A 25,023-nucleotide genomic window follows, 5' to 3' on the forward strand; every position below is an offset into this window, starting at 1 on the left:
AGTGGTTATAGCAAGTACTACTCTACATAGGGTTGAATACTTATGCAAACAACATTTTTTTCTGTTTTTATTAGACAAAATCATTTGCAGGCAAATAATGAATTATGGGTATTTTATGAGTCTACTGGTTTGCAATAAAGTTACTGCTTGGAACAATCTGTGTATGTGTAATCTGAAATACAGACACATCTGTTGATTTTTTTTTAAGTGGTTGAATCCTTTTACAAGCCACTGTGTATACTGTGTGATGATTCATTGCTTGGCATTGAGCGTAACATTGAGAGGGGAGAAAATCAGAGGTACAATGAATTATCTGCTATAACAAACGGTTGCAGCCAGGTAAGTATTCTTTACGTTTCATGCTATGTAAATAATAACATCTTCATATTATTTAGTGGAGGTGAACTTTAAAGGCCATGTGGGCTCACACCATGATTTCTTACAGGAGAACGACTCAAAGCGAAAGCGCGCACTGCGTAAAGCAGGTGAGGAGCGGCAGCTGGCAGCACAAAAGGAAAGGGAAGAAATTCGTTTGCAGGCTGAGAATATGCAGCTTCAATCCCGGAAGGAGAAACTGCTGCACCTCCAGGAGAAGAATAGCCTATACCAACACTACCTGCAGAGGGTGCTAGAGAGGACAGAGGAGGTAAGGAGCCAGCGCTCTAATGTTCTGTTACTAGTACTGTGTAGAAAGGTGTTTGGACTATATTAGAATTTTTTCCTGGTCAAAATTAAAAGTGGTGTCTGTGAAAGACTGAAACACACAGGTAATTTTAATTAGAATTTGATTGCAGATAAGAACCGCTTGGTCCATCTAGTTTGCCCATTTTTCTAACTAATGGTAACCTCAAACCCTTTTTGATCCTTAGTTCTTTGTAAGGATATCCTTATGTCTATCCCAAACATGTTAGCTCTAATGTATCAGCCTCTACCACCTCTGATGGGAGTCTATTTCACTTATCCACTACCCTTTCTGTGAAGTAGTGTTTCCTTAAATTTCCTCTGAACCTTCTTCCCTCCAGTGTCAGTGCATGTCCTCGTGTTCTAGTACTTCTCTTCATTTGCAGAATGTTTCTCTCCTGTACCTTAAAACCATTGATGTATTTGAAAGTTTCTATCATGCGAATCCTAATTGAATACCCCCCATGCAGTACTCCACTGGTAACCTGTCACTCCTGTGAATGCACTCGTACTTGTAACGCCCCCTAGTGGTGTTTTTGTAAACCCTGCACCCCAGTGCATACAGGATGGGTCACCTAGAGGGCAAGTTAGGTTTTTGTGAAAATGACACAATCTGGTTGCTATGGTGATAACCCAGCCCAGTTTGTGAGAGACTGAGTGAGAAGAAGGAGGGGCTCTCAGTAAGGGGGAAGAGAGACACCGAGGGAGAAGAGATAGGGACAGGACCAGGAGCGATGATGTGAAAGCTGGGGACCCTGGCACAGTAGAGATGGATATCCCAGGGTCCCCCGGCATTGCCCAGGAGCCAGAGCTGGATTAAAGTTCTGGGGGGCCCGGGGCACTTAAGACGGGGGGGGGGGGGCTATTGTCTAATATGGTCTTCATTTTAGACAAATAAACAGGCAATACTGTGTACTGTGTGCTGTACTGTTAGATGCACGTAGTTCTGCCATAACAAGCATAACAGTGTGAAGTAGGACATACCGCCCAAATGTCCTTGCAGTTGGACCAAATCCTGACTCAGTGAGACATTTACCCAAATTCTGTACTGTCCCACCAGATCCAGGACAGCTGGAAGATGGTCCTGCTCTCTCCTACCTGATCTTGTCACTTTCACCACTTGTGGCTGCTGGTGTCTTAAGCTCAGTTGCTGCTTGTGTAGATTCTGGGATCTCGGGGCCCTCTTTGGAGAAAAAAACAGGTACATAAAGTGTAGGAGTCCCCAAACAGTCCCGTTAATAAATCAATAGTACTCCTTTTAATTATTAGGCTTCCCTCCCTGCAACCAGCCCCAAATTTGAAATTAAATAAAATGAATACTATTCACATTTAATAATAGAACTATTTTCCCCAACCAGCCCAGTCATTAAATTAATAGCATACACATTTAATAAATAATCTTATTTCCCTCCCCACCAAACAGCCTGGCAATTAATAAATAGCATTTACATAATAAATAAACCCATTTCCCAAAACCATTGTCAACATTTTAGAATTCATATTCACATTTAATAAATAGCACTCCTTCTCCCCAAACATAGACACACATTAAATACCTCACCATCACTCCACAAATGAATTAATATCTATCCCACCTTCTACCCACTTTACATTAAGAGCCCTTTCCTCACACATCCGAGCTGTGTTGGGACAGGCAGACTCTTCTGTTGGCCTCTCTGGCATCCTGCAATGTCACAGCTCGTCCTCCTTCATGTCCAGTGACACATATAATTACAAAATAACCTTACTATATGTATGTGTATATATATATATTGGTTATCCCTAACAGCCGAGTCCAGCTAAGCACTAGCAGGCCTGGATTTGTGGCAAGGCAACAGAGCTAGCATGCAGGCATATTAAAATGTTTACATGGCCTTGTTATGTGTTTCCATATAAAGTAAGTGTATGTGCAGTGGAGGAGAGCAAATAGAATGAGTGGCTGCAATTTTGTAATTTTTCCCATAATGCCCACTTTTAGAAATGCTACTTCTCTGGGACATGGAGAGAGGGTCCACAATAAATAGAAAATCTAGGTCTGAGCACATCGTACTTCTCTGTTCTCCATTTATATCCCAACATCTCACTCCTCAATCCTCTTCTTCATCTTAATCCTCTATCCTCCTTAAGCACATTTTATATCTTCCCTCTCATTCCTCAGTCCCCATCTACTTAGCATCCTTAACCCCCTTCTCATCAGCATGGTTTTTCTTCCTGGGTTGTCACTCTGCAACCCCCTCCTTGTGCATAATCACCCCCTCCATGTTCATAATCACATCCCCCCATGTTCACAATCATCCCTCCATGTCCATAATCACCCCCTCCATGTCCATAATCATCCCCCCATGTCCATATTCACCCCCTCCTGTGGCTGAAACACACATAGACAGACCCACATACAGGTACAGACAGACAGGATAAGACACACACATAGACAGACACACACACACACCAGATCTTAACTTACTTTATGCCTGAAAGGCAGCGCAGCTCTTCTCTGCTCCTTCTGACACTGCCATCTATGCGCAAGCTATGGAAGCCCAGAAGACTCAAAAGAAAAAAGAACGGGACCCTGTGCTGCCCCTTGTATACCAACAGTTGGGGGCAGCAAAAAGAGCCACACCTGGTCCGGGGGGGCCCCTGTGAGAGGGGGGGGCCCAGGGCTCGTGCCCCCCCCTTAATCCGGCCCTGACAGGAGCATGTAACTGGAGGCTGCTGCCTAAAGACAATTACTACTGTCCCCTAAACAGGAGTGGGGGTGCCCATAAGTGGAAGGACCCCAAAAGAGAAATGGGGATTGCTGCATGCAGTAGTGTTGCTGCATATACAGAGGGGAGGAGACCCTAATCCCAGAGAGGGGGAGAACCCCATATCACTAAAGAGAACCCCAAGAGAGAGAGAGAGAGGGGAATATTTTGCATGGAAGAGACTCTGGAGTGAGGGTGGCTGCAAGAGGCATGGTAGCTGAAGTGTCAGAGCCTGAAGCTGGGAGTACACAGTGAGAAGTGTCAGAGCCCAAAGGAGAAATCATCCCCGCAGAGGAGGGGTGAGCTGTAGTTGAGAGTTACACAGTGTGTGTGAGAACTGCATTAAAGAGAAGCTACCTGCCTGTTAGCATCCATGTGAGTGCTCCTGCAGAGAAGGGGCGAACTGCAGTGAAGTATGGAGTACTGGAGTGTAAGAGACCTGTGAACTATGTTATATTACATCTAGATAACATTCAGAACTGTGCTGGAGAGAGTAAGGAGCTGTATATATATATTTCTGTATTGCTGCAACCATTATGATTATTGTGTTGGAGGAAGAGGAGTTTAAATAAAGAGTTCAGTTTGTCATAGAGATGGTCTGGCACCCAAATTATTGTGACTTTTATTGCACTGCACCACAAAGTGACATTACCTGTGTCCTACTAACTACAGAGAAACACCTGCATGTGCAGGGACCCCCTGATCATTTACACCCATGCCCATCAGCTAGGTGCACTGTGTAACACTTGCACCCAGGGCCGGACTGGCCATCTGGCACTTCTGGCAAATGCCAGAAGGGCCGAAATGTGTGAGGGGGGAGGGTCTTAATATAATGTGGGAGGTAGGCTATTAATCTAATGGTGAATTGCAGGTAGGGGCTAATTATTGGGTGCTATTTTATTTGTGGGGTGATGGTGGGGCAATTTAATAATGGGGCCTAACAATTTAAGATGGGGTGATTGGATTTTTAATTTAATGCTGGGGTGGTTTGGGAGCTATTAATTGAATGTGGGGCTGTTTGGGGAAAATGAGGTCTATTTATTAAATGTGATTATGAGTTAATGCCTGGGGTGGTTGTGGGAAATGGATATATTTATTAAACGTAAATGCTATTTAATTTCTTGCTGGAGTTGTTTGGAGAGAGGTAAATAGTTTTATTTATTAAATGGGAATACTATTTAATGTCAGGGCTAGTTGGAGTGAAATTGATGTATTTATCAAATGTGAATACTAGTATTTTAATGTTGGGGCAGGAGTGAGGCCTAATTTTAAAACGTGGATGCTATATTGATTTAACACCGGGGCTAAATTTCATGTACTCATTTTTTTTTCCAAATAGGGCATCCAACATTCCAGGATCCAGACAAGCAGCAACTGATCCAAAGACACCAGCAGCCACAAGTGGTGACAATGACAAGACAGGTAGCAGAGACAAGGACAGTCTGCCAACTGTTCTGAATTTGGTGGGTGACTGTCCCGCTTAGTCAGGATTTGGTCTGACTACAAGAACAGTTGGGAGATATGTCCTGCTTCACACTGTACTGCTTGTTAAGGCAGAACTGCGTGCACCTAACAATAGTGCACACAGTATTGCCTGTCTATTTGTCAAAAATGTGTCTAATAGCCAAATTACATCATAGGAGCCCCCCTGACTTAAGTGCCTAGGGCCCCCCGAGCCTTAATCCAGTTCTGGTCAGCAGGAGGAATCTGTGCTCCCAGTCCAGGGCAGGACACAGCCTGCAGAGCAAGCCGAGGAGCTCTAAATTGCATGAGATTTATTAATCTCGTGAGACTAAGAGCTTCCCTGCTCACTCAACAGGAATGTCAGCAGCATTGAAAGCATTGATAAATACAGTGGGCTAGGGGTGTCATAATGTGTCTGGGGGGGTGACATAATGTGGATGGGGAGGGCCTGATAAATGTAATGTTTTATTATAATGTATGTATCAATGCACCACGCCCCCAACATAATGTAGCCACGCCCTTGGCGGCGCACCAATTGTGCTGTGGCACGTGTTTTTTTTCCTGCTCATCAACAGAGGTGGGCCTGTTTGCTTTAAATACCAGGGCTGATTTTTAGTCCCAGTCCGGCCCTGCTTGCACCCCACACTTCACAGTGACATTCAACCGTCTTAGAATCCAATCTCAAGCTCTTAAATTTATTTAACAGTCTGCGATGTGGGACAGTGTCAAAAGCCTTACTAAAGTCTAGATAAACTACTTCTATGCCCCCCCTTGATCTATTACTTTAGTCACCCAGTCAGAAAAGGCAATACGATTTGCTGATTAATCCATACTGTTTGGGATCCTGTAAGTTGCTGGATATTCTTCAACTCTTTCTTTTAAGAGTGTTCCCATCAATTTATTTACTATTGATGTAATTAATTTGGAAGTCTGTCAGCTGGGGCTGTCACTGTTCACAAATATGGGATGTACACATTCACTTACCATGTTGCGCACAGTATGACCACTATCCACTTATTTGATTTCTCTCTAGTTCCAAGAAGTACAGGAGATGATTGATCGATTTAACACCCTAATGGCCACACAAGACAAGCTGTTGCAGAGGGAACTACAGCACCAGGAGAAGACTGAGAGAGAGAAGGCACGACTGCTGCATTACCAGGATGAGGCCCACAGCCAGATCCTTGAGCTCAATAACCAACTAGCAGATCTGCAGGGACAGCTGGAGAAAGCAAGGGCTGTTGTTCTTGAATGGGTATGGCTGTAGCTTCATGAGGTGTTACCAGTGCATATTAGTATTTTCTATACAGTGTAATTCCAGATGGGTGGTAAAGATTTGCTTTACAATACCTGTGATCATTACCATTGATGCAACATACAACATTAGCAACTTAATGCCATGTGTTTCTTCTATGATTATAGCAGGGCTGGAAAGACTTAAGAAACAGGTAGGCACAATACCTGAAGATGCACCAATGGCGCCTTACTTTTGTGGGTTATTTCTATATATCTCAGGAGTAGCATAGTTTCCATGGCTCATTAAAATAAATAGTCCCTGGATTTGCCTGTCTGTATTGTAGCCTATACATAATCTCTAATTGTCTCTGCAGACTACTGCCACAGATGATGTTAACATAACATGAAACCTTTGCAGGAGTCCCACTGGGCACAAATCCAAAACACAGCAGCGGAGAACACGTTACGCTTGGGCCGCATCAGGATGGCAACTCTGAATCTCTTCCAAACCATCACCAAACAGATGCATATCAAATCTGACGTATCCATAGAGGACACAGAGTTGCAGCTTGAAAAGGTATGAATGAGATCTTCCACCAAAAACTTTTTCCCCCCACTTTCTCTACAAGCTACTGTGATCTTTCACATATCTCCAATTATCAGTTCAGAACTGCTGCAGCATCCATAGTGTGATAAGGTTAAGCTGCATTGAGCCACTTGCTTGTGTTACTCTTGGCTATCTGCCCTCTCTGACGAAGTAGACAGAGAATGCTGGGACAGGCCACGAGAAAATGTTTTATGCATTTTCTTCCAATCAGTGTCCGCTCCAGTGTTCCATACATAATAAAATCTGTTCTAGGCTGTGGCTGTCTGGAGCTCAGCCTTACTGCAGCACTGTGTATAACCATCCTAAGGACTTGTAGTAAGTTTAACTGAACACTTTGTTACAAATCCTAATTTTCCTAGAGTTATTACCTCCACAAACTAAAATAAATAGGAATAAGTATAATATATATTATCAGTTATACCCCTTATATTTATTTAGCAAATTAGGATTCATATTTAGTTTTGTAGTCTTTTGCATAATAAATCAAGCAAATTTTAACATATGGCATTCTCTCACTAATTCTTGGTTAGAACCTGTAGGAGGTAAATGTTAATCTGTGATACAGACGAGACTGGCATAATTGCTCTTGTGGAGTAACGTAGAATAGTTTTTTTTGTTTCATATGCACAATCAGCTATTTGTCCCGGGATTTAAAAACTGCAATAAATTTGGGGTACGATGAAGCCACATAACAAAGAAAACATCACACATCAACAGCTTATACTATATATATATATATATATATATATATATATAGTATACATACACATAATTGTTGGGCCACCCTCTTATAAACTGCATGACTAGGCATAGCACATAAAATGTAAGTATATGTAATAGATATTTTGGCCCTGAATCATGTGCAGATACAAGCTGCATACATCAAAAGTCAACCACAAATCCCTAATAGCAAAGCACTGGAAAGACCCTAGGGCTCCCTCTATGCAGGAGTTACGGTCGTACATAGGACATGTCGCAAGCATGGAGAGTATAACGTGCTACCTTCATGATAAATCATATAACTTTGATAAGGTGTGGGCCCCGTGGTACTTTCTAGCTGCCTTTCCAGTACGGCTCCTCCTCCTGCAGATGGAACATAGCTCTTGGGCCGCCTCTGGACCCCCCAGGCTGGAATTGGTGCGCGGATGGTGAGTAATGACTGTATGCTACCCCTCTCTCGTGCAGTCATTGTAACTGTGTGTCCTAGCTTTTCCTAGCAATGTTCCAAGTTTGCGTGCCTATTGGTTTATTAGTTATATTGTTGACAATATTTGTGCCTTTCTACCCCCCACCCTCCCTTCCCTTCTCTTTCCCCCACCGATATAAAAGTATAAAACTCAGAGGAAACACTTTGATTATTAAGATTTTTCTTGTCCAAAATGTTATCTGTACTGTTCCTGTTGTTTCCTCTACAAATAAAGAGTTTAAAAAAAAAAAAAGTCAACCACAGAAGTTAAGTGTAGTTCTGTCTGTATTCAAATCCACGTGGATCTCATGATACGTTTCAGTTTGAATCATGGTATACGTCCGCTCTGCCTAAACGGTATTTGCTGCGTGTTAACAGACGGAACACAGTGAAGGATACGCACGTGCATATGTGCAATAGAGTCCTATGAAAACGAATGCAAAAAAAAAAAAAAAATCTATAAAATAAATTAACATCTCATAATACTCATTAATAAAAAAGAAAATTCTTAAATATATATTTATTTTTGTTTTCACATTAATTACTTACATCAGGATGTTCTTAATGCATACTGTAGTGTACATACAATGTGCTTTTATATTCTCTTGCTTGCATACAAATGTTCTTTGCTATCTAGTGGCATACATACACTTATTTTTAATACAAAGACGATGCTATGACAGTCAACACTATCAATCGTCACTTACAGCTGCCATATAGCTGGTGCAAATGATACTGGCAAAAAAAAACAACATACTTTAGGGAAACCCAGGACTTAGGCAGTCCGTTCCGTCCTGCAAGACGTAGGCAGTTGTGTCATTTGCGTTCAGACATGACTTGAATTCACTGCCGTGAGGTCCGTCTCTGAGCACGCGCAGAGCTATTTCACACATGATACTGCACACAAAGGGACTTGTGTCCGAACAGGAATCAGACCCTTTATGTTCACTGAAGCCTGTAGAGTGGGCTTGGGTGAGTTTACTCACGTATCGGTTTACCCTACAGAACAAAAAAGAATTGCAGGGTTCTGTGGCATTGAACGCCCAACTATACTAGTTGGGAGGGTGTTAGGTAGAGAAAAAAAACATTTTAGCCTGAGATACCATTTAATTATCAGCAAGTTTTTTTTTTTTTTTTTTTTGAGCATGTTAAGTCATTTTAACGCTGTTTTTTTATCATTTTCGAGCGGGTTAACTTTACCCTTTCAATTCCATTTGTAAGGCTACGTTTTTTTTCATGAAATGGTCCTCCCGCACTCCAGTATAAGGTCTATTGAAAGTATAGCGTGTGCGAGAGGCAGCCGCGTTAAAAGCTATTCAATTGTTTTTTTAACACGGCGCGTTAAACAGGCAAATATGCAGTTTTATCTCGCACCTCTTTGGGGTGTGTTAAAAATACAAAAATCTCTGAAAACTATTGGAAATCATGTAAAAATGTGGACAAAAAGTTAAACTTATGTTTATCACTAATGCCTAACTTGGGTAAGTTGATTTTCTTGTGAAAAAATATTGAAATAGAAAAAAAACTTAAAAAAATAAAATCACTGTTTAATTAGATTTATGTGTTTTCGGTACAAATATGAATGTAGTAATGTGTTTTGACATGGTATAGATGATTGTATGGTAAAAAATAGTTCAATAAAAAAATATGCTAAAAGTAGTGTAATGTAGATATTATCAATGTGTAATGCAATCTAATGTATGGAAATGTATGTAAAACCTTTTAATTGTGTTATACATGACCACGTTAAAACTCCCTTTCACTCCCCTAAAATCTCGCAAACAAGTTTTAAACGCGCGGGGGCAGCGTTCCCTGTTTTTTAATTGAATTGCACGAGTTTTCCCTCTGTGCTAACTCAAAACGGTCGCTATTGCCGGCAAAAACCCGCGGGGAAAAATAAAATCTTGCTGGCAATTGAATACCCCCCTTAGAGTAAACTCCGCAAAACTCACGTACCCTTAAAGAGGAAAATGAAGTTAATTATATAGCAAAGAATGACTTTATTATATAAAAATATACTGTGAAGTATTATACAGTTGGTAATTATTGCTAAAAAAAAAAAGAAATATATCTCCCCTCACACATGGTGAGAACGTCCTTTATGTGGTTTGCAGACACTCCTCCTGCACATCACTGCTCTAGCTCAGTAAGGAGAATATGGGATAGAGCTGAAATGCACTATTAGAAGGTAACATTTAATATCATATTCCCACCAAATCCTCAAAAATTAATGTGTATGTTTGCTGAGCTGGGTTGTTTTTTTTTTTTTATTCCTGATCAGTAGAATTTATACATATGCAACTGTAAACCCTCCCTCTCTCACTAAACATCTGACAGCACCTTCTTTTCAATTTAGATTAGGGTCTGCTTTACAGATCTGGATGCCATATACAAGGACCTAAAGAAGGCTGATCTGACTCCACAGACGACAATGGCGTCCTCCACTAACTGACCTTTCCTATGTTCCCCTCACCCCCAGGGAAGATCTGGGGGACACCTGTCAACCAAAGCTAAAGGTGATTGTGCATTTCAATAAGAGCCACAATCTTGCGTTCTCCTTAAATCGACCATTTATAGGGACCAGTCTATACTGGAGTGTGATGTAGTATACTACTCTACGAAAACTCTGTTGAACCGACATCTTTTAGCAAAAATGTTGGCAATGACTATCAAATAAGGGAGAGGCCATTGAAAATGTAAGGGTATCATTATATGTAGAGGAAACATTTGTTTTGGTTATTTTAAATGTCTCATAGTATTAGAAGACTATAAATAGATGTTGCTAATACAAAGACAATTTACTACTTTTCATGAAAGATGGGGTTGCTATCCAATTACAATTTTATTTCTTACACTATAGATATTTTTATAGGATACAAAGGTATCATTTTAAGCGTTTTCAAAGGAGTAGTTTTTCAGACACTTGCATAAACAATGAGAGTTATGCAGTATAGCCTGTTTGCTAAAAAAAAAAAGCTCTACCGCCACCTACTGGGATAAATGTGAAAAGTCACCAACAATTTCCTAAGGAAAAATTACATATTTAATATATTCCAACATAGGATTTTTTTGTCCGTCAAATGTCCATTCAACCTTCTACAACAATATAACCATCATATGTATTTACTCCAGATTGTGTTTTATTTACACTTTCTTTAATCTGCCACCTCCATTTCTTTCGTAATACCACTGTCATCCTTCTGCAAAGGAAAGAGGGGTGACCCATTTCAGCAACATTCTACTGGTTTAAAAAGAAAGTTGGCTCCTCTTACAAATCCAGTACATTTGCCAGTTCAGTGTGGTCAACCAGTCCACGTGCAGTGTAATATCGTTAGTGATAATAATGTGTACAGACACCATTATGTGTGGTATTGAATTGGAAACTATGTTTGCACCAAAGTTCTGAAAGGCATGGCTGTATGAATATTGTATAAAATGAAGACTTAGGAAATTGAACAAATGTATTTAATAAAGTTTATATACATCATCAAAATCATTGGCTTTGCATTTTAACAGTCTCTTTGTCATCTATGCAGCATGCCCCAGAATTCAGTGAGAGAAGTGTCTGTAGTGCAAGATGTCATAAGTCAGGTTCTTGGATGCATAGGGAGGAAAAAAAAATAAAGGGTGCTTTTATGCAATTCATACCCTTCTTCCAACCAACATACCCCTGCCAGACTTTTTTTTACATTTACTTTGTAAGTGAAGTTGAAATAATACTCCATTCCTGTTCAAGATCCCTGGTACATTTATATGTCGCAGATATAAAAAATGTACAGAGAAATGGAGACCCTGTAACAGTTAAATTGATTATCACAATACAGAGCGCTGTATTCTCCTGCAGACATCCATTCCAGAGGGAGCTGGTGCAATTGTGGCAAATGCTACAGCAGTTCATCCACCGGACGTTAACACTCAAGATCTTTTTTTCATCTTCCCTTTCTTAAACCCACTGCTCCTACCCCTGCCAAAAGCAGATTTCTTCATCTCATGTACTCTCTGCCTGGTTTTGTTTTTCAGTTTCTTCATACCGCCTTTTTGTAAGAAGACCTGTTTTTCCTTTGCTTTCCTCTGTTTCAAGATCTGCTGCTTGCTGCGCAGCTCAGAGCGCGGCTTGCGAGAGGGTCCTGCGGCTTCTTGGCGAGGCATTCCCCGAGAGCCACTGCGTCCACCTGTCAGCGAGCAGAGGAGATTGGAGAATTAGCATTACATAGAGTTTCTGTTGCAGACAAATAACCCACTGTGGGCAGATCATTCTAACTTCAAACCCAATTCTTCTGTTTCATAACAGAGTATAGCTCAGTTACAGTGAGTATATCAGTGGTACTCGTTCTTTTTGACATGCAACATGAAAATCTCAATCCACAATCACGGTCTGGAAATGTAAAGCAGGTTTAATGGATTTCTACCTGCCACAAATTAAGGGAAGAAAGTGAAATCTAGCCATCAATAATTCTCAAACTAGTACCCAAACAAGGTACAAAGCAACTCATTTATGGGCTTCCATTTACCAGGACTTATTAAATTACCTACCTTACAAGTGGTAGAGGTGGTATAAACAATATATGAATTTAAATTATGTTGTATGAAATTTTAATTTCACTACATAACAAAAAAAACTTGTCAATCTAAAAGGACTAACTCCACTGTGTGGTTTTCTATCATTTTCCACATAGCAAGCAATGCTCCTATAAGAACCCCACCACCTACCTCCTTTACTTCTCAAATTATAGTCACTGTAGCATTCTAAGCAATATTCAAGCTTCGTGTTGGTGATCAAGGACAACAAGCATAGAGGCCAATCTAGAAGTACTGCCTTCCTCGCATTAAGCGACCCAAAGCAAGCAGGGTGAATCACTATAGATGCCGGCAGTCTCAGCCGCCTCCCTCTACATTTTACAGACTGAAAATATCATAGTGCAATTACTCTCTATAGAATGGGGGAAACAGGGCCATGTGCAGTCTATACAAACAAAACCTACAACAAGAATTTTTTAATTGATGCCTTACACAATGGCAGTGCCAGTTGTACACTGTGGTAAAGTGGTTGTGTGGTTACTGTGGATAGCTTATGTAAAATAAATAAATAGATGCGTACAAGGGCTGAACTGACTCACATACAGAGGAGGAAAGGTCAATGTTGAAACTTGGGAGGTCACAGGATAGTAGAAGTTCATGGGAATACAGAGGTGGGACAGGAGACTTCCATGATGGAAAACTCAGGATCAATATTTTCTACTGACACTTCCCTTATTCACCCGTTCTCCTTTCTCCACATTTGCTACAGCAGAGTGGTGTGAAGAGAGTAGAAGCTCATTCCATCTTTCTACTATTCGTGCCCAGCTTCAGATAGATATCTATGTATAGCCATCCTCATTGGTGGAATAGTCGCTGTCGAAGTGGCTTTGCGACACATTAACACAGACAACAGTGAGGTCACCCACTTTTCAGAGCCCCCTTAGGCCCTTGTATCTTCCAGGTCAACTTAAGTAACGTATCAAGTTTTTGTCCTTGGTGTACCACACTAGAATTCTCTCTTGAGATATACCAAATTCCTTTAAGATGTATGTTTTCCAATGTACAGACACATGACAGAGTTGAGGCAAAGATCTAAATCATCCTTGCCTTACATTGGGGGGGCCTTGCTCTAATTCCAGTGTCTCTTTTGCTTCGAGCTCTGGGTCATTATTAATTCTATATAGTGACTGTTTCTCATGTGCTTTTGTTTGGTAAATCAAGAGAATTTGTCAATGCTGTGGGTCACAAGAGGCTTCCTTGTGGAGTATGGGCTACCATGCTTCGTCTGCCCACATCCCATACATTTTGAACAATACACCATTTTCTTACAGCACATGCTTTTTATACCATTTTTCAGGTTTTTAGAGTATCCTCTAGATGAAACTTAATTTTCTAGTTTACCTCATGACATCACATTTTGCCTTAGTTGTACTAGGGAAGACTATTGCTTATTGTCTTTTATTTTAGGATTTCTGTGTAGGTTGTGGAATGTCTCTCTGGCTTCTCTACCAGCTAGGTCTAATGTTCTCTATAGTAAACCCCATAAACTTTGAACCCCTCATCAGCTTCTAATCTCACTAACTTGCATGTAGTTACTCTACTGCATAAAAACACACCGCAGTGATGAAATAACATGGACACGATTGTGGTAACATTGCATTTCTGTGCCCACCACAATGGTTTACACCAAATTTTACATTCATATGTACAGTCAGAGGAGCTTTCACAGAATTTATTACAGATTGACCAATTGTATTTTACTAGGCTTGTAGGTCTCAGACTTTTTTCACACAGGAGTGAGAGGAATGGCCTAACATTGAAAAACAGTCATACTACTGTAGGAAAAGGCAGTCATTGACATTCAGAAAACAAGGAAACTGCATAGAAGGAACTCATATTTTCTGGATAAACGCGCATACTGTACACGTTGACCAATTTTTTTGTTCGTCTTCTTATTCCACGGCCAAAGCAGAGTAATGCTTTTAAGGGGCAGTGGTGGGATGACAAACATTAGTGCTCACAAATGAATAAATATGGTTTTGCTGCTATAGGGTGCTGAAGAAAGAGGATGACTTGCATAACCACTTTAAGCCACAGGGGCATTCAATTAGCCGCGATGTTCCAATGAACATCACGGCTGTGCACGGCTTCCAGTACCACGGCACCTTAATATCGTGGATTTCTCCTCACACCCAAATGGGTTTTCTTCCTGGACATGGATTCCTTCATTAGTATATAGAAATCACCTGTTTTACTGGTGAGCATACTTGACGATCTACAGATCAAATTCACAAATCCTGCCTTCAGGGACTATAAGCCTACAAGCTGGAAAAGCAATAGTTGTTTCCAACAATTACCACATCATTTGCCATGTATTTGACCACGGACACAGGAGGGTGTCCTACATTTATTTTATTGACCACTGCATAACTGGACTTCACAAACACCATGCTGTGCGTGGACATCACAGTACTGTTGACCTCAGAACAGGTTTCAAATCAAGTTACAGGTAGAATGGGGTGAGAATACTGGTCATGCATCAGGGTACCACTAAATCATTCCCGCACATACTAAGGGGCCTGTTTATCAGTATTTAAATTGTGAAAGAATTCACTACACATGAGTAATGTTCACAATGTGACTGATTGAATCTTATACCACTATCCTGTCACATGCTTGCACATAAACAATCAAGTAATGCTATTCAAATTACATACCTCTTCCCTTCCTATTTGGCCTTCCTGACTGTCTTTCCTCTTCTTCTTCAGAATCCTGATCATCAATTTTATATTTTTTCTTCCAGTCCTCATATCTAATTAAAGTAAAGGAGTAAAAACAGACTTGTGTACATTCATTAGGGGCAGCACAGTGGCCTAGTGGTTAGCACTTCTGCCTCGCAGCACTGGGGTCATGAGTTCGATTCCCGACCATGGCCTTATCTGTGTGGACTTTGTATGTTCTCCCTGTGTTTGCGTGGGTTTCCTCCAGGTGCTCCAGTTTCCTCTCTGTGTGTCCGTGTATTATGTTATTTATGGAATTTAGACTGAAGCTCCAATGGGGCAGGGACTGATGTGAGTTCTCTGTACAGCGCTGCAGAATTAGTGGCGCTATATAAATAACTGATGATGATGATTCATTCCTAGCCTTGTAGTGTTTAAAAGTATATCTGTGACAAGGTGTCATAGGTAAAATTGTGGCATTAAAACACTGCAAAAAGACAGTGGCAGAGAACTGCTTGTCAGAAATGCAGAGCAACAAGCTGTTGTCTCATCCAGACAATAATGTGCGATGATCTGTAGCACCAATGGAGTGGGAAAGCCATACTTTACTTATTACCAGATCTGCAGCGGAATATCAGGTCAACACTGAACTTTGTATTTTACCTTTATGGGCGATATCTGGAAATATAACTTTGGGTCCTTTAAGCCTCCGCTGTGGGGGATTTGGCTTGCATACTCTTAAAAGGTCACAACTACCCCAAGAATGTACCTAGAAAATCTACAAAAATGTCTAGAGAATGTTTCACCTTTGGTAAAAAAAGGGATCTTCTCTTCTTTTCCATATTGCTTTAAGACCAGAGACAGATAACTTTGTAGACTTGCTAAAATCAGATGCAACCAACTTCACTGTGGTATCACTGTGCGCTATTAGCCAAAAACAAATTACTTTGTAGGAGGCTGATGCAGGGTGCTGTGCCTGGCCCACGACTGTGGTAATGAGAACGTCAGTTTTTATATGAAAAAAATAAAAAATATCTATGGTTTCAAATGATGTTGTGTAATTTAGATACTGATTGATCTAGTACTATATGTTTGTACTACTTGTAATAAACTAGCTGTAAACAAGTAGTACTAACATACAGAGCTGGACCAGTTTGTATATAAACTTGTATTCTGAAGGTTGAAACCTGTAGGATTACATTGGGAACCTTGCCAACCTAACCTGTGTGTGAGAGAACACTTACAAAACGATGCATGTCTGAATTTGTTTTGGGTTTTTTTGTTTTTTTAAAATCTAATTTATTTATGTTAAACTGCTAACAATACCTCCCCTTCTAGAGGCTAACAATACCTCCCCTTCTAGATAGTTTGACCTTTCACTCCAGAAACACTGTCAAAACCTCTTTCCTAGACTTTTGATAAGTAAATGCTCCGCAAGACAAAACGTTCAAGATAAAAAGGATACATGTTTTTCTTGTATGAGCTGCTAATGAGTCGTCCGCTCTCTGTCCTTATTTTCTTCTTATCTTGATGTCCTCCTGCTCCCACAAACTTCTTTTTCTTACGATCCCTAAAATTGGGTACAAGATTATAATATCCCTACAAGCATGGCGTGTTTTTTTTAATTTTTTTATTAATATTTAAAGAACATGGGAGAAAGTTGCAATGTTCTCAATCCCCACCACCGCCAACTCACCATTTCAGGACATGATTCGTCTTGGAGAGATCTTCAGTCTGGTCCCCCAGCAGATCCATCACAGCCCCTGCTGCTGCCTTCTCAAAACTGTTGCCTGCAATGCTCAATCTGTGTAGTACAAAAAAATAAACAATAACAAGTCTTTATCAAACAGGTTAAATATGACAAATAATTTAGGATAGACTTCAGCAGCCACTAGCTTAGTAATACTACATACTATAACTGTGTTAAAGCTGAAACGATATCTGAAGACAAGAAGCCTGAGGATGTATCCTCTACTCTGAATTTATCCATCCTTTCGAAGCCTTCTCTAACACTTCATTTTATTTATTATTTAAACAGTCAATAGCATTCTCTGACCTAATTTATTAGTATTTCTAATATTCTTAACATGCCTACACTCATGCTCTGTCTTACCCCCTTTCACTGTCAAAGTCCTTTGGTCTGTATGGGACGTAGAACTCTGGATCCTGAGCAGCTACTCCTTTCTTCTTCCTGAATTCAGTCTCCTCTCTATCTGTCCTCTTCCTCTTACCAAGTACTTGTGAGAAGACTCCCTGATAAAAAATGAAATAGGACATCAGGATCAGCATTTCTGATGAATTCTGTCACACAGAAGGTAACTATGGTACTTGGGTTACCTCCATGTTTTCTTCAACTTCGTCTTGGCTGGATGGGAGACTGGATCTTGCACTGGATTGTGACTGTACTGTGATACTCGCTTTGTCATCCTGCAATCGCTGGAACTTGGTGATGACTTTACAATCACGGCTGCGTTTGGCTCGCATCACTTCACTTGCAGGAGTTTTGTTGGTGGCATTAATTTCAAAGATGGTCTGGGTATGGAAAATAATAATTAACCTCACCCCAAAATATAAAATCAAATTAGATGGGATGTTAAAGCTTTCAGATCTAGCACATTTCATATTGTCTTCTAATTCTGGATTTTGTTAACCCTCAGCTTACTATGGCTATAAAGAAACACATCACAGTGTCAAATGCATTTGCGGGATACATGCATTGCTATTCTCTGACACCAGGGGGTAAATGTATCATACTGTTTTTTAAAGTCGCCGGAAATCGGCGAGTTGACAGCTAAAATTTAAAGCGGCGCTGCCTTGTAAAGGCAAGTTTGCCTTTACAAAGCAGCGCCACTTTAAATGTTAGCTGTCAACTCGCCGATTCCCGGCGAGTTGAAAAAAACGGACTTTAATACATCAGTTCTCACAGTGATCTTATATTTACAAAGATTCTACATCACACACACTGTTAGCCATGGTATTGCAAGTAAATTGTATTAATGTTTTGCTGTTAAATGTTAACATTACTGGCAAAGAAATTACATGAGCTACATGATGTCAGCAGATTCGCCCAGTGTTAATTTGATATGTTTTACATCTGTAGGGATTATAGAGACGACACTGTCCAACATGCAAGTGTGACATTACTAACCGCTTTAGATTTGTAAGATTTAATGCTGTCCACAAACTTCAACCTCTCCATTTCTTCTCCACCAAGACGAAACCCTGGAATGAAACAAATATTAGAGAAGATGAGAATTTTTTTTTTTATTCACCTATAAAACCTTTTCTCAGAAGCCCATAGGGGACACAGACTAACTAATAGGGGTAAGTCCCAGCGATTGGAGAGGAAAACTAGAGTAGGATCTTCCTCCCAATACATAACCTTCTCTACAGCAGTTTAGCACCAGTTAACCAACAGCAATGACAGAACAACATAAAGGAATCAATGCCAGTCTAATAAGAGACAAATGCCACCATGAAACCCTATTGGCTTCAGAACAAAGAACCTTTATCTAAGAGCTCTAAAGTGGTAAGCAATGGCCATCATCTTCAACTCTGGGGCAACAAAACAAGTAAGGCACCCGCAGTCAAGAACAGCTGCATACCTGAAGAAAGAGATCAGATTACATAAAAAGGGTCTCTCACAGCCATCTTCCAGTGAGAACTAACCAATTATTAGGCAAGGAAAGGCATGGAACACACTGGAGGTCAGCCCATTGGCTACCAAATACACACAGTCTTATGGCTACTTGAAATGTAGTGACAATCCAGGAAGTCAGTGATGGTAACAAGACTGCCCATCTAGAAACACATGGACCTTACAAGTAAAGGAAAGGTCTGTGCCATAATAACAGAAAGGCACAACTAGACTAGCAGAGCCAAACCAGCTGATAGCTAGCTAAGAATGGCTGGTAGTCCAACATGCCAGTTGAAATGAAAAACAAATCTCTAACCCTGGGAATGCAGCAAGGGTGATGTTCACCACAGAGAGATAATAAAAGTTCCAGGCAGTAAAGGTCATATGGGCAGTTAAGACCCTTTGGAAAGAACAAATAGAATAATATGCAATGAGGAACATGACAAAAGGACTCCATCACAATATAAACCAAATGGACCAGTACGCTCCACTTCTTCGTCCAATCACAGTCAGAAGAGAGCCCAGACCAAGAAACTACACAGTCAGTGTGTGTTCTATCTGTAGGGGGCACTAGGATAGGGGATGTAATGCCAAAGGCCACTAAAAACTCCATGATAGTAAGAGTAGCATACTTTGCTTAAACAGCATTAATTAAGGCCCTCCCGAACTCTATGTGGCCATACCACCAACTAGAAAAGATGCAAGACAATACAATTTAGCTATGTAAATGGTTGCAATTACAATAGAATAGACTGAACCACCAACTATGGCTTTATGATTTAAGGGACCCATAGAGAAAAGTGCAAAACCTCAATAAACAAAACAAAAATGTCAAGACACCTACTGCATTCAGACATCCCCGCCCCTAATTCAGATAAACATGCCCCAGCAGAGCCCGAAATGCTCCACCACCAAGCAGTTTGTCAATGGTAGTGGTCAAAGTTGTCTTTGCTAGTGCCAAGTGCACATGCAATGCTCAGCACATTACCTCTTTGTAATCCTGACAAAATGCACTAGGTGCCAGGCACATTCCCCAAGGGCACTGCTCTTGACAGTAAAAGCCTCAATCAAAAGGTGAAAATCTCTCCACCCATTTTGCATGCTGCACTACTCAGGAGAGTCCTGGAGAAACCGTTAATGGAGGATCATGGGTGGAGGTCTCTCTTTGCATGTATAGTCTAGGTGATCACCACAGCAGAAAAAAGAAGCAAGGCTAGTAGTGAATGCAGTCTGCAGGCCTCCAACATCTTAATCCCCAGGCAGAAGGAGAAGGGGAGAGAAAGGCAGGAGGCAATTAAAAGGAGAGGATCCTACAGTGGGAGTCAAGGGGGTGGAAGAGATCAGGATTCCGCCTTTGCCAAACTCCAGGTGTCAATAATCATTTTAGATTTGCTTGAAGATAAGAATATTTAATAAAAATGCTAAGACCAGACAGTTCCCAGGACCACAAGTTCCTGTGCCAAAGACTCTTAGACTGGAGCAACCCTGCCAGAATGGGTGTGAGCACATAGAGAAATGTGTGATGTGTAAAAAGACAAGGGATGAATGAAGAGAACTGCTAGGAACAGAAAGGACAGTGGCTCGGACTAAGTAGTAGGCCAAACGTAAAAAACGAAAACAACATAGATTGTAAGAGAGGGGAAGCAGTAGATAAAACAGTGCAACACTCACAGAAGAGGGGGTGGACACCCAGAAGGTTATAATTGGCATCTCTGACTCGTTTTATGGATTCTGGAGCCGGTGCTGGTCTGGATTTGCTGTATTGTTTGTAAGCGTTCTCAGCCACGTGGTGCAAGTTTTGCAGCTCCAGAGATCTTTCTCGGTCTGTGATCAGCAAAGCATCTTCATCATCAATCAAACTCTGTGGTACTCGCCCAAGAACCCCATCTGTTGCTGGATCTGTACAGAGGTGACAAACATGATAGCAAGCTCTGCCTCAAGTATTTTATTTTTCAACTTAACAACACTAGAGCCTTCTATATACCTGTACTAGTCTGTGGATCTCCTGCCAGTTTCAGGGGCCTTCCAAGAAACAGGTGAAGATCATACACGTAGGGGGTTTCATCTGGAGCTATAAGAGAATAAGCTGTGCCACTCCTACCAGCTCTTGCCACACGACCTGATTGATAGAAAAAGCGGAACGGTCAGAATGCAGTTAAGTCAAACAAAGGGAAGACGAAGGACATTCTAGAAACCTTTGCTTCTTACCTACACGATGCAGGAAAAGTTTGGCTTTGGGAGGGAAGCTATAGTTGATGACATTGTCCAACATGGGTATGTCAATACCTCGAGCTGCAACATCAGTGACCAAAAGTGCACGTACTTTTCCATGCAGGAACAGGCCCAGGTTTATCTTCCTGGCAGTTTGATCCAAAGCACTGTATATGTGAGAACAGGGGATACCCTGCATGTCTAGCAACTAGATCGAAGGGAAAGAATAAAAAGCAATAGATAAGACAGAAGAGTGACAGGAGAAAGAACAAAAACAACGTTTTGCTAGGAGTTAGAAAATAGTTTTTCATTTTATGTGCCTCATTTAGGCAACCGTGTAGCAGACAAGAACTATTTAATCAACAATTTAAATAAAGAGCGACTTTAATTTTGAAAGCTAGGAGCCACGCTTCATATTCCATAAATTTGAATACAGTCCCACTCTCACCACTTTTAGGTACTCTGCATGGTGTTTGGTGGCCACAAAGATGACAGTTTGCTCCAGAGGCTTCACAATGCAGCGCAGGAGATGCATGAGCACAGCAGGCTTATCCTCTGCCCGCACGTGAAAAAATGACAGCTAATATGGGAGACAAAAAAATTACCAGTGTCACCTCTGTCATGGCTATGGAGCTCACACTCACTACTCCACTCAGCATCACAAGACTTTACCTTCAATTGGTCACTTAGCTTTGAGTCAACATCTAAACGGACTAGCACAGGCTCAGTGAGACCTGCAGTGGACAAAAATAAATAAAATCAGGAAGCAGAGGTGTAAGAGACAATAAATACTGAATATAAAGAGGACTAACAGTGGCTATAGTGCAATAAAGCAGTTTCAGGTACAGCTTATTCTCCCCTACAGCTCACCAGCACGGGCGAACTCCAGCAGCATCTTAGGGAGGGTGGCAGAGAAAAGCAAGGTCTGACGAGTTTCTGGAAGACGAGCAAGAATTTCCTGCAGCTGCTCAGCGAAGCCCATCTCAAACAGCCTGTCACAGAGATAATAAAGGAGGCAGTGAGCACAGTTAGACACCCGCCATGGGGTCATTTGTGGGGGAATCCACACACACAAAAAAAAAAAAACACAAAAAAAAACACGACAGACCTGTCTGCTTCGTCAAAGACAACATATTCAACACTACGTAGTTTAAGGTTCATTTCGACTGCTACATGCATCAGACGACCCGGGGTGGCAATGATTCTGTTGGAAAGCATGATATAAATTTTACATACTCGAGTCGCATGTGAAAACATCACACAAAATCACATGATGTCTTAAAAAGATGCAGTCACCAGTTTGGAGAGAATCAAAAATACTCACATATCTGGATTTTCGTGCAGAGCAGCAAACTGATCTTCCATCCTGCAGTGAAAGAAAATATTTATGATAGGAGGAATGTTTTTGTGATGGTCACAGAATGAGCCTCTCTCCCATTTTTAAAATCAATAATAAAGGCCACTATCCGCCAATGAAGCACCCTTTGTTGATATATAAAACAGATAATCAGAAAGCCTAGTCATGAATTAGAAAGCCTGGAGTCATAAATTATTGCAACATTGTGGTCAATATGGAACCCATAAAATATAGATCTTCCATGCAGTAGGGAGTACTTTGACTTTAAATTTCAAGATTACCATTAATTTATGTTCAATATACCTGCAGAAGATTTGGCAATAGTTTCTGGTTATGGAATACAAGGAGGATATCACTTAAAGAAGATTATGAGTTAGTAGTAGTAGTAGTATACAGCTAACGTACCTGTCTCCACCCAAGATAAGAGCAGTCTTCAAACCAGTAAATTTTCCGAGCTGGCAGAAGAAAAAGTGAGCATCATATGCACATGAATGAAGCAATGTGTGAACATTTCATTAAAGTCAGTAGAGACAAAAGTGCCAAAAAGATACACAAACAAAATCAGGGGTTGTGACCAGGTTCTGTACCTCTTTAGTGAATTTGAGCGTCTGCAGCGAGAGTTCTCTTGTAGGTGACAAAATGAGCCCACGAACTCCAGTTTGTGCACTGTGAGCCTTCAGTTTTTCAAACATGGGGATGAGGAAACAAGCAGTCTTACCACTGCCAGTCCTAGCCATAGCTACCGCATCTTTGCCATCCAGAATGACAGGGATTACCTAATGTGCGGATAGGATATTACATTTAGGACCCACAGACATTACAATACATTAAGATTCTAATTGTTAAGCGTAACTAAGCAGATTGTGGTAGCCTCACCTTTCTCTGAATGGGTGTTGGCACCTTGTAACCTTTCTTCATCACTCCTTTATAGACAGGATAACTAAGACCTGGAGAGAAAAGTGTAGCAAAAATTACGCATGTATGCTAAACGTATTATTTCTTATAACAATTTACATATGGTATTTTTCATAAGTCTAGATATAACAAGGCAGTAACTCATATTGGTATGACGGACCACAGATTGCGACAACTGAACAATTATCCTGCAGATGAGCATACAGCACAGACATTCAATTACGATATAATGGAGGGCTGGGCTACCTTTTATTTGTGCATTCTACAGAAATTACGAGTGTTGCGATCATTACTTTTTCTGCTCTACACGACATACCCATAGACTGGAATCCCCCGGACTTCTTTTTCTTCTTGTTCTGTGCTCGGACCAACTGTCTAGTGTCCAGTTCTGTGTCTGAGCCACCATCAGCTGTTGGAAATGATGGAAGATGCTGCAGGGAGAAAAGCCACAATATCAATTTACTGATCCATGTGCACAGAAAGGCTACTAAATGTTCATGGAATAACAAAAAAAAAGAAATATTTGAAAATAAAAAGGTTTTAATTAATGGAAAAAATCCACTATATTGTATATGCAATAACTTGAAACGTGTTAAGTGTTTTTAGGTCAGGATAATTATTAGTATGGCCATTACCTAGGTAGATTGAGCTTTGAGTATTTTGACTAGAATAACTCTGATGTATCTGAACTAACTGCAATGTAATGATGTAATGTAATAAGTGGTTAGCACTTCTGCCTTACAGCACTGGGGTCATAAGTTCAATTCCGGACCATGGCTTTATCTGTGAGGAGTTTGTATGTTCTCCCTGTGTTTGTGTGGGTTTCCTTCAGGTGCTCTGGTTTCCTCCCACACTCCAAAAAACATACTAGTAGGTAAATTGGCTGCTAACACATTGATCCTAGTCTGTCTCTGTCTGTGTGTGTGTGTGTGTGTGTGTGTGTGTGTGTGTGTGTGTAGGGAATTTAGACTGTAAGCTCCAATGGGGCAGGGACTGATGTGAGTGAGTTCTCTGTACAGCGCTGCAGAATTAGTGGCGCTATATAAATAAATGGTAATGATGATGATGATGATGATGATGCAGCATGTTTTTTCACAACTGACAAGGCTTATGGTAACTCCACTAGTCACAGTAAAGAGCTGTTGTAAAAACTCAACAACTCTTGCAGTTACCTAAGACAGACTCTCCACAATCTCTTATGTCTTAGAATACATATAAAAAACAGAATCATGATGAGAGAAAACCAACGTGAATTATAGCCAATTTTGTCATTTGATGTATTTTAAGTTTTACTGACAGTTGTGTGGAAGTCATGGATCTGTCCTCTGATACTTTATTTGTAAATATTGCACAGAATTCCCGTACTAGTGACTTCAAGTCACATAACTTTATAAGTTTCACTCCTCCAGGAACAGATATTGGCCCTTTCCCTAGGGGTGAGGAGACCCGGCTAAGGGTCGGATCACTACATCTCTGCCTCATTGGTTCTCACCCTTCCATGCTGCTCAGGGACCGCAGCGCTGACATCAAATTCCCCCGTGTCGCTGTCATCGCCCGTCCGGTCTTGGTTCGGCTTTCGTGCCCGGGATCCCTTACGCTTCTTCTGAGCCATGTCCTTGGTCAGTTCAGCCTCTCTCCGTCCTCCGGTGACAGCGGCCCGATCGCCAAATCCCCCAATTACCTACACAGGTAGCTCAGACACCCCACACACGTGTCCCCTGTACACCCGGAAGTGGCAGCGCGTCAC

The 25,023-nt window shown here is 41.0% G+C and overlaps 2 protein-coding genes across 2 annotated transcripts in view; one reads left to right on the forward strand and one right to left on the reverse strand.

Annotated features, from left to right (window-relative positions):
- CFAP73 (cilia and flagella associated protein 73) overlaps positions 1–11,411 on the forward strand; it is a 24,094-nt gene extending 12,683 nt beyond the window's left edge. The window contains exons 4-7 of the mRNA XM_075213757.1: positions 446–646; positions 5,923–6,144; positions 6,544–6,702; positions 10,275–11,411. Of these exons, the coding sequence (XP_075069858.1) occupies positions 446–646; positions 5,923–6,144; positions 6,544–6,702; positions 10,275–10,370 (678 nt within the window). The 3' untranslated portion in view covers positions 10,371–11,411. The remainder of the gene's footprint in view (positions 1–445; positions 647–5,922; positions 6,145–6,543; positions 6,703–10,274) is intronic.
- DDX54 (DEAD-box helicase 54) lies at positions 11,366–25,019 on the reverse strand. The gene is made up of 20 exons (XM_075213747.1): positions 24,769–25,019; positions 23,593–23,707; positions 23,238–23,308; positions 22,949–23,137; positions 22,767–22,816; positions 22,329–22,370; positions 22,113–22,208; positions 21,875–21,996; positions 21,677–21,738; positions 21,453–21,584; positions 21,002–21,212; positions 20,778–20,912; positions 20,465–20,692; positions 18,305–18,378; positions 17,494–17,688; positions 17,270–17,409; positions 16,853–16,960; positions 16,622–16,726; positions 15,154–15,248; positions 11,366–12,090 (listed from the first exon to the last, which is right to left on the reverse strand). Exons 1-20 carry the CDS (start codon positions 24,886–24,888, stop codon positions 11,834–11,836), a joined length of 2,547 nt encoding a protein of 848 aa, XP_075069848.1. The 5' UTR covers positions 24,889–25,019; the 3' UTR covers positions 11,366–11,833.
- Positions 25,020–25,023: the final 4 nt, after the last annotated feature.

The sequence above is a fragment of the Mixophyes fleayi genome, chromosome 1, assembly GCF_038048845.1.
Source record: "Mixophyes fleayi isolate aMixFle1 chromosome 1, aMixFle1.hap1, whole genome shotgun sequence".
NCBI lineage: Eukaryota > Metazoa > Chordata > Amphibia > Anura > Limnodynastidae > Mixophyes > Mixophyes fleayi.

What these genes read in the sequence shown, in the direction of transcription:
- DDX54 (XM_075213747.1), bottom strand. Translation starts at nt 24,888, where the DNA reads ATGGCTCAGAAGAAGCGTAAGGGATCCCGGGCACGAAAGCCGAACCAA. An exon ending in CTTATCTTGGGTGGAGACAG is followed by an intron (nt 22,371 to 22,766) that starts GTACGTTAGCTG and finishes CTTTCACTGCAG; the next exon opens with GATGGAAGATCAGTTTGCTG. An exon ending in ACTTTTCCTGCATCGTGTAG is followed by an intron (nt 20,913 to 21,001) that starts GTAAGAAGCAAA and finishes TCTATCAATCAG; the next exon opens with GTCGTGTGGCAAGAGCTGGT.